General features: G+C 43.1%; 2 protein-coding genes across 2 annotated transcripts in view; both read right to left on the bottom strand.

Moving 5' to 3' along the window:
* LOC311050670 (uncharacterized protein) overlaps positions 1-16,214 on the bottom strand; it is a gene marked incomplete at its 3' end in the record, with an annotated part of 728,236 nt that overhangs the window by 698,423 nt on the left and 13,599 nt on the right. The gene's annotated exons all lie outside the window — the stretch shown is intronic.
* LOC311050053 (NACHT, LRR and PYD domains-containing protein 12-like) overlaps positions 1-16,214 on the bottom strand; it is a gene marked incomplete at its 5' end in the record, with an annotated part of 31,556 nt that overhangs the window by 3,464 nt on the left and 11,878 nt on the right. Inside the window, 10 exons of the mRNA XM_084064019.1 lie at positions 325-471; positions 551-727; positions 1,271-1,444; positions 1,812-3,627; positions 3,783-3,946; positions 6,943-7,060; positions 9,612-9,802; positions 10,285-10,361; positions 12,780-12,817; positions 15,004-15,074. Coding sequence (XP_083920145.1) covers positions 325-471; positions 551-727; positions 1,271-1,444; positions 1,812-3,627; positions 3,783-3,946; positions 6,943-7,060; positions 9,612-9,802; positions 10,285-10,361; positions 12,780-12,817; positions 15,004-15,074 — 2,973 coding nt within the window. The remainder of the gene's footprint in view (positions 1-324; positions 472-550; positions 728-1,270; positions 1,445-1,811; positions 3,628-3,782; positions 3,947-6,942; positions 7,061-9,611; positions 9,803-10,284; positions 10,362-12,779; positions 12,818-15,003; positions 15,075-16,214) is intronic.

Genomic DNA, 16,214 nt, shown 5'->3' with positions numbered 1-16,214 from the left:
CTGTATTCGTTAAACTAGATGTGAGGGCCGCAAAGCAGCCCTGACATCTAGTTTTTTTTAAATTCATGCTATAGTCCCTTTAATTATTGTAATGCAACATTTACTGTATGTGTGAGTGTACAAATAAGTGTTTTCACACAAAATAATCTTTAACAGCTACAAAGAAGGGATGGGAGGATGATGGATATTGTTGTGGCGGAATTATGCATTGCATGTTATGGGTTCTGCCTGCCGCACCCACCTGGCCTGTATGCCCAGCCACTGACACAGGAAACAGTGGAAATGATGCACTAACCAACATTGATACAGTCCACGTTTACTTACTTGAGAGTCTCCAATACAGCAGAGAGCAACTTTGATTCTCCGGGTTGGTTACAATTCAGGTCCAGCTGCTTCAGATGGGATTGGTTGAGGGTCAGAGCTGAAGCCAGAAAAGAACAGCCTTCCTCTGTGATCCCACAGCCTGACAACCTGCAGAGAAATAAAGACTTCAACAAACTGCTGTTATTGTTCAAGTACAGATCCACACAGAGAAAAACACTTTATTTACCTCAGGGTCTGTAGTGTACAATGTGGACTCTTCAATCCAACAGAGAGCCGTGTGAGTCCTAAATCCTGCAGGCTGTTGTTGAAACTCAAGTCTAGTTCTCTCAAATGGGAAGGATTAGAGCTGAGAACTGAGGCCAGAACTTCACAGCATTTCTCTGACAACCAGCAGTGAATCAGTCTAAATGAAAAAAAGAGGAAATAAAAAAATAATAATAATACTAGAAACAAAACTCCTACGAAATTTTAAGTGTGCCTGCAGCTGGCTGGAGACCCAAAATAGTGTCACTACAGGGGGCGGGGCTTGGTGACCCTTAGGGGTTGCTAGCCAAAGAGAGGAAAGATGGAATAGGCAATCTGCAACTAATAAGGTTTCACAGAGCAACTGTGTGTGTGTGTGTGTGTGTGTGTGTGTGTGTGTGTGTGTGTGTGTGTGTGTGTGTGTGTGTGTGTGTGTGTGTGTGTGTGTGTGTGTGAGAAAAAGTCTTGCACAGGGCCTCGCACATCCCAGACGGCTCTGCATGCGGTTAAGTGTGGAACTTGTAGATTTCCCAGTATTTCTGGGAATAGAAATACTGGGATACTATTATACTGTGCCTTAATTATCATTATTCTCATCAACGTATGTTAGCACAGACTCTGAAAAAGTCTCAGCACAGTATTCACATTATAATCACGTAATAAATCACATCATAATAAATAGTTAAATGTAAATTAATCTGACCTTAGAGTATCCAGTCTACAATGTGGACTCTTCAGTCCAGCAGAGAGCAGGTCCATAAATGAATCCTGAATGAAGTTGTAACTCAAATCCAGTTCTTTCAAATGGGATGGATTAGAACTGAGAGCTGAAGCCACAACTTCAAAGTGTGTCTCTTCAAGTTTACAACCGGTGAGTCTGTAAATTCAGATTACATGTAAAATCAGAGATGACGAAAACAGATCAGAAAATGTTTTACTGTCAAGGAAGTGAACTAAGAGATCTTTGATCTGTGAGACATTGTTGGGATGGGGGGTGGGGGGGGGGGTAGTTTATTGGTGCTGCCTGGAGGGTCTGTGTGTGGGCCCCCCAGAACCTTGTGCCTCAGGCTGAAGCGCCATATGGTAATCTGGCCCTGCCACCGGTCACAGCTTGAGTCTCAAATGGTATTTGAAACATGGTTATAACTGAATATGTTATGTTAACCCTCATTTTTAGTTAAGTGTTAGGTGTGAAAGTAGATTAAGTCTGTTCTAGTAAGTTTTCTATTCATATGACTACTAACCGAGCCTTTATGCAGTTCCTGACAGCTGGGATCAGTCTCCATCGCCCCCCATCTGATGTGTTGTATATGTCCAGATCCAACTCATCCAGAACCTCCTCTGACATCTGCAGGATCAAGGCCAGAGCTGAACACTGGATATCAGATAGTTTTGTCTTTGATCTGTCCCTTGACATGTACTGTTGGATCTCCCGATGTACTGAGTGGTCATTCATCTCTATCAAACATTGGAAGACGTTGATACATCTGTCGGGGGAGTAAGGGTCCTTCAGCAACATCATAGAGACAACATTAGTGTTGATCTCCTTAAGATTGTTGATGGCTCTCTGGATGCTCTCTGCACTGTTTCCTGTCTGACCCAGGAGGCCTCCTAACAGACTCTGGTTACACGCTAGTGAGAGACCATGAAGGAAGCGGACAACGAGGTCCAGATGGCCATTCTTACTCTGTAGGGATTTTTCTGTGGCTTTCTTCAGGAAGGCATCCAAGGAACTGACACTGTTGTCACTGTTGTCTCCCAGGAATGTCTTCAGTACCTTCATGTTTCTCTCAGTGAAACAGTGGGACAGGTAGACTGCAGCCAGAAACTCCTGGATGCTCAGATGAACAAAGCAGTAGACCGTTCTCTGGAAGAGCACATTCTCTTTTTTGAAGATCTCTGTGAACACTCCTGAGTACAGCGAGGCGTCTTTCACATCAAGACCACACTCTTCCACGTCTTCTTCGTAGAACAGGATGATTCCTTTCTCTAGATGGTCAAACGCCAGTCTTCCCAACTTCAGAATAACTTCCATGTTAGTCTCCATGAACTGCTCTTGATTTACCCCATGAGCCTCATCATACTTCTGATTCTTTCTCTTTGTCAGAACCAACAGGAAGTGGCAGCACATCTCAGTCAGGGTCTTGGGAAGCTGTCCTTTCTCGTCTGTCCCCAGCATGTCCTGCAGAACGGTAGCAGTGATCCAACAGAAGACTGGGATGTGACACATGATGTGGAGGCTCCTTGATGTCTTCATGTGTGAGATGATTCGGCTGGCCAGCTTCTCATCACTGAAAATCTTCCTAAAGTACTCGTCTTTCTGGGGGTCCGTGAAACCTCGTACTTCTGTCACCATATCAACACATGCAGGAGGGATCTGATGGGCTGCTGCAGGTCTGGTTGTTATCCAGAGGAGAGCAAATGGGAGCAGATTCCCCTGGATGAGGTTTGTCAATACTACATCCACTGATGATGTCACTGTGACATCAGAAACAATGTGATTGTTGCGGAAGTTCAATGTAATTCTGCTTTCATCAAGACCATCAAAGATGAACCCAACTTTCCAGTCAGTAAGATTCTCTGCTGTGACCCTTTTTAACATTGGGTGGAAATCATGGATCAGTGTGAGAAGGCTGTACTGCTCATTTCTAACCAAGTTTAGCTCCCGGAATGAAAAGGGAACCAGGAGATTTACATCTTGATTTTCCAAGCCCTTTGCCCAGTCCTCAGTGAACTTTTGCACAGAGAATGTTTTTCCAATGCCAGCGATGCCCTTGGTCAGAACTCTTCTGATGGGTGTCTTTCTACCAGGGAGGGGGCTAAACATGTCACAGCAGTTGATTGGTGTGCCACGGGTGGTCTTCATATTGGTAACTGTCTCAAGCTGCCACACCTCATGTTGGTTATTAACCCCTTCACTCTCTCCCTCTGTGATGTAGAGCTCTGTGTAGATGCTGATGAGGGAGGTTCCAGTCTTTTCAGTGATGTTGTCTGTCACACAATCGGGACTGTTCAAACTAATCTTATAAATCTTTAAATCATCTTGCAGAGAGACATCTGCTATGAGAAGAGAATAAATAAACATTCTGATAAATTTACAACATTCTATGCTGCAATGAAATGTATTCCATTAGGAAAACATTATAATATATTAAATAGAATAATTTGACAATGTATTCTGCCAACAGCAAATGTTAATTAGTGCAAATTCTTACTTTGTTCACTTCTCGCTTGAATCTGTTTCTTGAGTCCAGGTTTGGTTCTGTATATCTCTCCACACTGGGGACAGCCATAATGTTCCGTTGTAGACACTGGATCTGTCAGAACCTCCTCACACACTGAACACCTGGACGTCTGGGCAGTCACAACATTCCTTTCTCTGTGGAGATGAAGAACGATGGTTACGTAGAATAGATAAACCACGGTTATGTGAGCGATTGGATCACTCCAATATGATATTCGAGGTAGACTAACAGATTACTCAGTTTCTGGGGGTGTACTGGGGGGCGGCGGTATGCGCTTGCCCAAATACCTACACGGCTCACCCTTCTTCCTTGTGTCTTTTTGAGGCACGTTAAATCACCCCAAGATAACATAACCACTAGGCATGTGGAGATTAATCGATACGAATCGGTGCGTCGATATAAACGTGCACGATGCGAGTGCACCGGTTCATTGAATGTGTATCGGATACAATTGACGGGTGAAATCGTGATGCATCGTTCGCTGCGTGTCTGCATCGGTAAAATCGGTAAAATCCATGGTTACCTCGATTTTTTCATGTTGTATTTCGATGTAGCCTGTGTTTCCGAGGCGCATTGAATGCACCATCACTGTTCTGAACATGGACGGGAGCCGGGAGCAGCGTTGCCAGATTCTGCGAGAGAAATAAGCAGCCAGGTCTATTTAATAGCATCTAATTTACACGGTCTTGTCTTATCTTATTCCACTCATAATTATGTCCATGTATAAGTTATGTACCTAGCCTATATAACTTCCACTTATACATATTTCTCCTTCCCTCTCTTTATGTTGTCTTTTAAAGTGTTTTCCTTTGTTGCCCTCAAATGTTTTGTGAACTTTTTTTTTTTACTTTTATTTTGCATTGATGTTTTTGAATTTGCCTGTAAGCACTTTGGTTCAGCTTGCCTATTTGTAAATGTGCTATATAAATAAAGCTTGATTTGATTTGATTTAATGAAAACCCAATGAAAACAAGCCCAAAACAACTCGTTTCGAATCGCTTATAATACGCTGACATGGCAACAAAGAGCAACGTGTAACAACAAACAAACATGGAGGTTCGGGAGAGTGACGAGTTAGAAGAGATTTTTAATGCACCTAATAAGTACAAATCAAACGTTTGGAAGCACTTTGGGTTTTTCAAGAAAGATGGTAAACTTGTCAAGATGCACGTCATTTGTAAAGAATGCCGTGCTTCTAAACCTTACAATGGCAGCACGACAAACTTGGGGACTCACTTGAAGAGAAAGCATGGCATCGATACGACTACCGCTGCTTCAGATTCCAGTCATTCCAGCGAAGCAGATGCTAAACCGAGCTCCAGCAAAACTGGTGATAAAGGTATCTCAACTTACTTTGGCCCAGGCGGTCCTTTTGCAGCAAACTCTACCCGCGCTAAATCCATAACTGACGCTATCGCCTACTTCATCTGCAAAGACATCCAGCCTTATAGTGTTGTAGAAGATGAGGGCTTCCGACAACTCCTCCACACAATAGACCCCAGGTACAACATACCAGACAGGGGGACCTTCACTGACAAACAAATCCCCGCTCTGTACAACAAAGTGAAAAGTGAGATACTTGTGTCGCTGAGCAATGCACAAAGAGTTGCACTTACAGTGGATGGATGGACGTCTTGCGCCACTGACGCATACATCACAGTGACGGCACACCATATTGATGATGAGTGGGAAATGCAAAACTTTGTTCTACAGACCAGAGTGTTCCACGATGCCCACACAGGAATAAATCTGGGAGAGTTACTGAAGGATGTTTGCCACGAGTGGAAGTTTGGTGACAAGAAGCCTGCGTTGGTCACAGACAATGCAAGAAATATGATATTGGCTGGAACAGAAGCCTCAATGAAGCCGCATGTGCGATGCATTGCACACACACTTAATCTGTCCTCGCAAAAAGCTCTGAAGGTGAACGAAGTGTCAACTCTCCTGGTGAAAATAAGGAGGGTGGTAACATATTTTCACAAAAGCTACAAAGCAACTGATGCTCTCTTTGAAACGCAGACCACCTGTAAGCTGGACCACCACAAGCTAATCCATGATGTCTCCACAAGGTGGAATAGTTCCCTGGAGATGTTGGAGCGTTATTGGGAACAGCAGCCTGCTGTGACGTTGGCAGTAAGGAGAGTCAGGCCAACCCGGGGAGAAGGCCTGCCTTGCCTCACAGAGGATGAGATGACAGTGATCCCAGAAATCATCAAACTGATGACCCCCCTGAAATTGGCAACCAAGCTCCTCAGCGAGGAAAAGACCCCCACTCTCTCCATCATTGCCCCACTACTGGCCAAAATGCGGGTGGATTTTGAGCCAGATGACGGCGATCTACCAGTCATTGTCGAGATGAAGGTGAAGTTCAGACAGGACTTTGATCCCCGTTACACCTACATCCAAGACATCCTCAACAACGCCTCAGCACTTGATCCCCGCTTCAAAGACCTGGAATTCGTGGATGATAACAACAATAAGAGGGACACGATATTCCTGGATATAACAAAAGAAGTGGAGAAAATGGTAAGAAATAGAATATGCTCAATCAGTATATTGTAGTAAGTTAGTGTCTCAGTCTTATATTTTCTCTGTCTCACTTAATGTTTTCTGTTTCAGTTTGAAGAAATCTTATATTATGTTTATTTATTTGTCATTGACATCACAATCACATTAGACAAACCAGATGTATTGCTTAAAGTGTATAGCATAGCACCAGTGCTAGTTCTCAACACTTGTCCAGAATGTCCACACTCCAATACTAATAATAGCTTATCTCTGCTAATTATTGTCAGGCAGAGGGTGACAACATACTGAATGAGAGCCAGGCAGCTCAACCAGAAGTTGATGAGAGACGCCACAGAGAGGAGGTGGAAGAAAATGAAGTGGACGTGGAGGATGTTGAAGAAGAGGAGACAGGTTTGTTTTGATTGGGACTTATAACTTAACTATAGTTTACAATAGTGTGTTGATTTGAAAATGGGTGTAATATTATTGTAGACATAATGTAACATATAGTTTGTAATAGTGTATTGATTTGAAAATGGGTGTGATATTATTGTTGACATATTGTAATTTAAGTAGTTTATAATAGTGTGTTGATTTGAAAATGGGTGTGATATTATTAGACATATTGTAATCGTCTTGTCTTGTCTTGTCTTGTCTTGTCTTGTCTTGTCTAGATGATGACCCAGAGCCTCCCAAGAAGAAGTCAGCCTTGGACCAGCTGTTTGGAGGATTCCTCAGTCCTAGAGCACCAAAGAAGACCATGAGGGAGAGAGCTAAGGAGGAAATAGCAAAATACAGGGGGAGGGATACTTTAGCTCTGACTGGTAATGTGATGCAGTGGTGGAAAGAACAAGTGGATCTTCCACTGCTTTCAAAATTGGCCAAGAGCTACTTGTCCATTCCTGCAACAAGTGTCCCCTCTGAACGAGTGTTCAGCACAGCCGGTGACATTGTAACAGCAGAGCGCAGTCGGCTCCTTCCTGAACACGTTGACCAACTAATCTTCCTGAAAAAAAACCTGAAAAAAAGCCATATGAGATAAATCACTAAGTGAGGTGTTGGCAGTGAGAGTGGCATTTACAGAAAGATGTGAATTTTATTTTATTTTCTTTGTTTTATGGACATTGCATATAAGACACTCAGTGAGAGTGGTCTGTTTACAGCAGCTGTGACTGCCAAATAATAGTTTACATTTTTCTTTGCACAAGTAGTTGTGAAAAACCTAATTGTGAAAGGTTATTATTATTTATATTTTTCATATAGAAAGCTTAATGCTTTCTGCTCCTCACTTCCGTATTAGCCTACTTGCTGAGTAGCCTACTTGCTAAGAATTCATATTAGTATCTGTCTGGCAGACAGACAGGAATATGGACATTGTACTATTTTGAAAGTGTCACTTTAAGTCACTCATTGAGAGGGGTGTGGTGTTACCGTTTACAGCAGCTGTGACTGCCAGTAATTGTTTACATTTTATGTTACTCCTTTTAATGTTGGAGAAATCACTCAGTAATTTCTGCTCATTGCCCAGTTAGCCTATTGAAAGAGCACATCAGTCAGGCAGTCAGTAGGCCTAGTATGGGCATTGATTAATTAATTGTTATTTGCACCATGTTAATCCTGGGCAGTGCATTCTTTCTTCTGCTATATTGCCTAGAGAAAAATAATTTCATTATAACGGTCTGTCAGGGAGCTTCACATCTTTATCTTTCTGTAAGAGGAAAGAAAATGATAAATATATTAAAATAGAGGTTTCACTTCCCCACACAAAAGAAAGAAAATGTTTAGAAAATGTGTTCTTGCTTTGTTTATTATAGGCTCTGACATTTGTGATTGATCAGAATTCCTAAAATGTTGCCAGATTACACTGAAGTGGACTACACTGTCACTAAATCTATTGCTTACCAGTGTGCTCGATCGCCACCTTATAGTACAGACATCAGCCCTGCCTATCTTCTACTCATGTTGTAATTTCCCTGATCAGCTTGCCACTGTAAAACTGGACTGTTTCCAATCATTTGTAGTCAGTTTGTAAAAGCGTGTTATATTTTCCTGCTTTGGCTTCCTATAGCCTTTTGTTTCTTGTTTCTGGCTAGCCTATTGAAAGAGCACATCAGTCAGGCAGACAGTAGGCCTAGTATGGGCATTGGGCATTGATTAATTAATTGTTATTTGCACCATGTTAATCCTGGGCAGTGCATTCTTTAGTTGTTTTATAAGTGTACTATAACATTACACAGAAACTGTCAGACAGAGAACACTACTAGTACAAAGGCCTGAAATGTTGTGCTTTGTTGTGAGGCCAAAAATAAGTTGCATAATGTGATTCATTGTACTAGTAGAGATTATAAGCAAAATGTGTAAAGCCAAACAGCACTTTTTTGGGTTAAATGTTCTGCTTAAAAGGAATAAAAACAAATCATCTGTCTGTAGTACCATACTGAATTGCATCTTCTTATTTTTGTATTGCATTTTTTGGTTTGCTTAAAAGAAAACCTAATTTCTTTGCATCATGTTGAATCGCATCGTATCGCACCGTATCGCATCGTATCGCACCGTATCGCACCGTATCGCATTGGGTAGAACTAAATCGTTATCAAATCGCATCGCATCGGGAACAGGGGTGAATCGTATCGCACCGTATCGCACCGTATCGCATTGGGTAGAACTAAATCGTTATCAAATCGCATCGCATCGGGAACGGGTGAATCGTATCGCATCGTATCGGCAAGGATGCACCGTATCGCATCGGGTAGAACTAAATCGTTATCAAATCGCATCGCATCGGGAACAGGGGTGAATCGTATCGCATCATATCGGCAAGGATTCAATGTATCGCTATCGTATCGCTGGCAGTGTATCGAGACACGTATCGAATCGGCCTCAGTGATGGAGATTCACATGCTTAATAACCACATAACCGTGGTTACCTATGTAACCATCGTTATGTAGCGCTATATTGGATCACTCCAATATATCACAGTAATAATAATAATAATAATAATAATACATTTTATTTGTAACACACTTTATATTTGAAACAAATCTCAAAGTGCTACAGGTTTAAAAACAAAAAAAGAAAAGAAAGAAGACAACAATGATAAAAGACAGTGAAATGAATAAACTTCAAATCAAGTCAGCAAAACACAGTAGAAGTTTAAAAAGAATAAAACAACTACATCTCTATCTAGGCAAATGCCTTGTTAAAAGGGAAGGTTTTTAGGCCCCTTTTAAAAGTGCCAATGGACTGTGGTGCTCTCAGATGGTCTGGGAGAGCATTCCACAGTCGAGGACCTGCTGAGCAGAAGGCCCGATCCCCCATGGTGCGGAGATTTGTTGTGCGGGGCTCGAGTGCGTTTGAGGTTCTGGAGCGGAGTGAGCGGGTGGAGCGGGTGGAGTTTGGGGGTTTGAGGAGTTCCGTTAGGTAGGAGGGGGCATTGCTGTAGATGCACTGGTGGGTGAGGAGGGAGACCTTGTACTCGATCCTGACGGAGATGGGAAGCCAGTGTAGTGAATGCAGTGTCAGATTAAGCGGTGAACTAGGAAAAAGAACAAAGGCATGGCCCTGGCATACGGCAAAGTCTGCACGACACCATCCAGGAGCCCAAAATCTGACCACCCACGCCTCTCAGGGGCCAGGCCCACAACTGAAGGCGAAGTTGGTCCACAGAGTCCCCTGGGCTTGGGAAAGCAGAGTGGGTCATAGTGGCAGCCGCCACAGCGACCCCGAGATGAGAGACAACAACATCCTGACTCAGCCATCACAGGGCTATCAAGAGCCACCGATGGCTCCACATCTCAACCCTGTCCATCCTCATGTGGAGCAGGGAAAAACGGGGGAAGAACAGATAGCACCGCTATTGAGAACCAAGTGGGGAAGCGAGCCATCACCCCATGTGCCCTTGCCAAATATCGTCCCTCCCATCAGGGAGGACCGGGGGCGCCATCGGGAACGTATCCTTGTCACCATGAGGCGACGGTGTCTGTGTAGCCGCGGAAGCGGCTAGTGGCGCAGGTCTGGTACAGGACGGCAGCTGCCGTCTCCTGTCAGGACAAGTAAACTGTTGTAGGAGAACCCACTGAGCCGTACTGGCAGCCCCAGTCTCCCCACAGCACTGCAGGTAAGGAGGGAGTTAATCTCCAGCCAGAGGACCTGACCTCCGGGACAGTCGGACTGAATGCCCTAGTAGGGCGGCGGCCAAGGTCGGAATTGAAGTGTGCAAAGAACTCCACTCGTCCCTCCCAGAACCGGCAGAAAAGGCTCTGGCCGTGGCTCAAATGAGCCAATTGATTGCATTAACACTACATTACCGTCATTTAGAAGATGCTTTTATCCAAAGCGACTTACAATAAGTGCATTCAACATAGGTAGGCAAGGAAACTACTTATTTTTCACTGCCCTATGGGCTAGCACCAGGGTCTTAAACTGGATGCGAGCCGCTACGGGGAGCCAGTGTAGAGAACAGAGAAGGATAGTTGTGTGGGAGAACATGGGGCGGTTGAACACCAGACGAGCCGCAACTTTCTGAACAAGCTCCAGAGGTCTGATGGCAGACACCGGGGCACCAGCAAGAAGGGAGTTGCAGTAGTCCAGGCGGGAGATGACAAGAGCCTGGATGAGCACCTGCGTTGCCTTCTCAGTGAGGAATGGGCAAATCCTCCTGATGTTGTAGAGGAGGAATCTGCAGGACCGTGTCACCGATGCGATGTTTGCCGAGAACGACAGTCGGCCGTCCAGGGTCACACCCAGATTCCTCGCAGTCCGAGTTGACGTCACCACAGCATTATCAATGGTGATAGCCAGGTCACGGTGCGGATTGCCATGGCAACCCCAGCCTAAACTTGATTTGGCAAATTCCCCACACCTGCCATTTGATCAGTTAGTCAGTCCACTTTCCACAGTCAGTTTGCACTCTTCACACATTCACCACAGACGTTTACCACTACACAAGGACTTTCCAGAACCGCCGATCTCCGATATGCCCATAATATACTGATAACATCAGGGATCTCCATTCATTGGCATAATTGGACACTGTTCTTTTTCTTTTAATAGTCCCCTTTCTCAAGCTTCAAGATATTTTTTTTTCTTCTGCTAGTGTGGATTCCGTTCTCCTTTACGGCTGTGAGTAATGGACACATTTGTTTATTGGACTTTGACAGGAGCATGTATTGCATACATATCAACAACATAACCACCTTGCATTGCCTCATATATAGCCCAATTAAGAAAAAAGTTACATGACAAGTTAGCTTGTTTTTCCAAGGTTTTCTGACCAAGCTTGTTTGAAGGGGAGCAGATCTACAAGCTCACAACATGTCGCACTGCAACGCATTGTGGGCTTGTAGATCGGCTATTTGGATACAAAAAAATCACACCTGTGTGAAGGTAGCGGCGCCTTTGATATATTTTGTCATAGATATGTGTTTCTACTAGAGAAACAATATTAAATCTCTGTAAATTTATTTCAAGGCTTCCAGTGGCACTAAATAGTGCCATTGGAAGCGAATCACCAAATGCATTCCAAGGTAAGTGGCAAAAACTGATCTGTCATAGCTGATAGAGTGGGGTAACATAGTGATGTCATGAATAGTGACCAATCAGAACGTTGACGGACCTGACCAATCAGAACGTTGACGGACCTGACCAATCAGAACCTTGGCGAGCCTGACCAATCAGAACGTTGACGGACCTGACCAATCAGAACCTTGGCGAGCCTGACCAATCAGAACGTTGACGGACCTGACCAATCAGAACCTTGGCGAGCCTGACCAATCAGAACGTTGACGGACCTGACCAATCAGAACCTTGGCGAGCCTGACCAATCAGAACGTTGACGGACCTGACCAATCAGAACCTTGGCGAGCCTGACCAATCAGAACGTTGACGGACCTGACCAATCAGAACCTTGGCGAGCCTGACCAATCAGAACGTTGACGCAAAAGCCAGGTATAGAGGGCTAATATCCGCTCTAGCGGCTAGCGCCGCTAAAAATATTTTTTATACCCCTTCGCACCCTAAATGAGGTGCCAGTGCACACACACACACACACACACACAAACACACACACACACACACACACACACACACACACACACACACACACACACACACACACACACACACACACACACACACACACACACACACACACACACATGGGTGGACAGACAGGGGTGAAAACTGAAAACATAGTCTCCGGCCACGACTTCAGCCTGGCGAAGACAACAAATCTCATGTCCTTTGGGCAGTATGATGCTGTATTAATAACTGAATATAGTATTAAGAGCCAGATCATTTCTATACAGTATGTCACGAGCTCTGCTCAGTAGAGTCTTATAACAAATAAATCATGTGTTGTTTTGTGTGTGCTTTCCATTCTGACCTCTGATCAGTAGAGTGGTGTCCATCTTTGAAATTCATAGGGTGACCCATAGACCTGTCACTCTTCATGGAGGCACAGCTGGGTACAGGAGACTCTGGTCTGTGCTGATGAACCCTGCTACAAAGAGAGGATGAACACTATTTGCTGTATTTGTAATGAAGCATAGAATCCATGTGGAATCCATACAAACTTATAGTCAAAATCTCTTACAGTTATGTTAACATACGCACAATGTCATTTACAGCAAAACATCGCTTTCAAGAAAGTTTTTGAAAACAGACAATGTAGTAACCGAAAATGTATTCTATTTAATCAACACTTCCCGTTGTTTTCCGAGGTGACGTTGTACTGGACGCACCTGGCATAAATGAATGCACTTGCTTTCATAACCGTAAGCAATGAAATCCTTTGTTTTGTTGTTACTTTTGGGTCAATTTATTAATTTCATTATTAAGTAGCCGTGTAATAAGCGGGATAATAGACTGCAATTATTTCTCCCCTTTAATAATACCAATTGGTATTTTATTTATTTATTTATATCATTAACGCTAAACGTGTGGGTAGCGCCCCCAAAACATTTGCTAAAATCCCCTGCAATATTGTTCTGTTGGTAATCACCCTTGTTTTGAGTTGTTTGGTGGATTCAATGATTGCACTCTCCCACAGTAATAAGGAAAAAACAACACATATTGGCAAAATGTGGCTTGGTTGGTAACCAGCATGAGGAGGAGGTACCAAGCTATTGTGGATGTGTATGGATATTGCACACGCTACTGAGGTCCCTGAAAATGGCCAATATGTGTTGTTTTTTTCCTTATTACTGTGGGAGAGAGCAATCATCCCATCCACCAAGCAACTCAAAACAAGAGTGAATACCAACAGAACAATATTGCAGGGGATTTCTGTGATTTTTTGGGGTGTTTATAACAGTCGTATAACAAATAAATCATGTGTTGTTTAATGTGTGTTTTACATTCTAACCTCTGATCAGTAGAGTGGTGTCCATCTTTGAAGTTCATAGGGTGACCCATAGACCTGTCACTCTTCATGGAGACACAGCTGGGTACAGGAGACTCTGGTCTGTGTTGATGAACCCTGCTACAAAGAGAGGATGAACACTATTTACTGTGTTTGTATTGAAGCATAGAATCCATGTGGAATCCATACACACTTATGTATATACAGTTATGTAAACAAACGCACAATGTCATTTACAGCAAAACATTGCTCTCAAGAATGTTTTTGAAATAGACAATGTGGTAACCGAAAATGTATTCTTTTTAATGAACACTTCCCATTGTTTTCCGAGGCGACGTTGCACTGGACGCACCTGGCATGAATTAATGGACTGCTAACATAACCGTAAGCAATGAAATCCTCCGTTTTGTTGTTAATTTTGAGCAGGGGTCATCAACATGTCCGTACACGGACAAATGTGCCAATGGCAAGACTTGTCTATGTCTGTGGTCCATTTTTGTTTTTAGCAGGAAAAGATCCAAAACAGATCTGTTCAGACGGATATATTTGCTACAAAAGCAAAGGAGGGCAGAAACTTTTTCAACAAGTTAAGCTTGTTGAAAAAGGTTTTCAGCATTGAAAGTGTTTCCAAGTGTCCACAAATAACAATATATAACTACAATAACACTCCATAATCATAATCCGTGGAAACCCTTGATCCCCAGCCTGGGCGTCCACAATCACCATCAGACCTCCAGCTTAGAAGTTTGCTCCCCACTGATCAAAGTTAGGAGCCCAGCTTGCATGAAAGTAGTTGTGACACTGCATTCCTTGAAATCCTGTCATGCCCTTTATCCTTATCTAATCACTCATCATGTATGTACAGTATGATGATTTTGACTCTAATCTTTCTTTTTCCATTGTTCCATCGTCATGCCTTACATCAGAACTATCCAAGGTCTAAGACTTTCTCATCATGATAGAAGAACATCAAGATGTCACAGTAATGGAAACCACGACTATCGAAGCACACACACACACACACACACACACACACACACACACACGCAAGCAGGCATTCAAGCACGCATGCCTGCACACACGTACATACACACACGTCCTTTGGGCAGTATGATGCTGTATTAATAACTGAAAAAGTTATTAATGCTGTCATAAACTGTTCACACTACAAAACTAAATCAACAGAGTATTAAGAGCCAGGTCATTTATATATGTCATGAGCTCTGCTCAGTACGAATAAATCATGTGTTGTTTTGTGTGTGTTTTACATTCTGACCTCTGATCAGTAGAGTGGTGTCCATCTTTGAAGTTCATAGGGTGACCCATAGACCTGTCACTCTTCATGGACACACAGCTGGGTACAGGAGACTCTGGTCTGTGCTGCTGAACCCTGCTACAAAGATAGGATGAACACTATTTACTGTATTTGTATTGAAGCATAGAATCCATGTGGAATCCATGAACACTTATAGTCAAAATCTATTATAATTATGTACAATTAACAAACGCACAATGTCATTTACAGCAAAACATTGCTCTCAAGAATGTTTTTGAAATATACAATGTGGTAACCGAAAATGTACTCTATTTAATCAACACTTCCCGTTGTTTTCCAAGGCGATGTTGCACTGGACGCTCCTGGCATAAATGAATGGACTGATTTCATAACCGTAAGCAATGAAAACCTTTGTTTTGTTGTTACTTTGGGGTCAATGTATTCATTTCTTTATCAAGTAGAATTAAACCCTTCAGGGTGATAAAGACCCCTCCGCGATCGGGTTTATTTCTCAACAATGACCGGCTCGCCGTCAATTATCCCTTGCATATAAAACTGCCCACAAAAAGTTCGGAAACTCAACTTCGATCGATTATTTCTCCCCTTTAATAATACCAATTGGTATTTTATTTATTTATATAATTAACGCTAAACGTGTGGGTAGCGGCCCAAAAACATTTGCCAAAATCCCCTGCAATATTGTTCTGTTGGTATTCACCCTTGTTTTGAGTTGCTTGGTGGATTGGATGATTGATAATGAGGAAAAAACAACACTTATTGGCCATTTTTACAACGTATTCATTTTACACTCATTGCCAGGGACCTCAGTAGCGTGTGGACGGTCCATACACAGCCACAACAGCTTGGCTGCAGTGAGTCCAGACCTCAACCCAATAGGCTCTATGCACAACAGCCATATTGGACAGAAATTGGGCCCCTTCCTTGCTTCCTTCACAGGTGTTACCAATGACACTAATGAAGGCTCTGTTCCATTTAGTGTAGTACAGTGGTTCTCAAACTTTTTAATTTCAAGGACCCCCATAACTCTGAGAGTGTACAAATGGAACCAGATGGACCCGGGAGGGTCCATTTGGTTCCATTTGTACACTCTCAGAGTTACACCCTCTCAAGGAACCATGAGGGTCCCTGGACCACACTTTGAGACCCACTAGTATTTCTAGTGAGCCAACATGCACAATATCAGCACCCTGACTCTGTTTGACCAGAATGGAACAGAGCCTTCATTAGTATCATTGG

This window comes from Gymnoscopelus microlampas (genome assembly GCF_963454915.1).
Source record: "Gymnoscopelus microlampas genome assembly, chromosome: 8".
NCBI lineage: Eukaryota > Metazoa > Chordata > Actinopteri > Myctophiformes > Myctophidae > Gymnoscopelus > Gymnoscopelus microlampas.
Note: the sequence above shows the minus strand (reverse complement) of the source record. Positions and strands in the feature narration are given on the sequence as shown.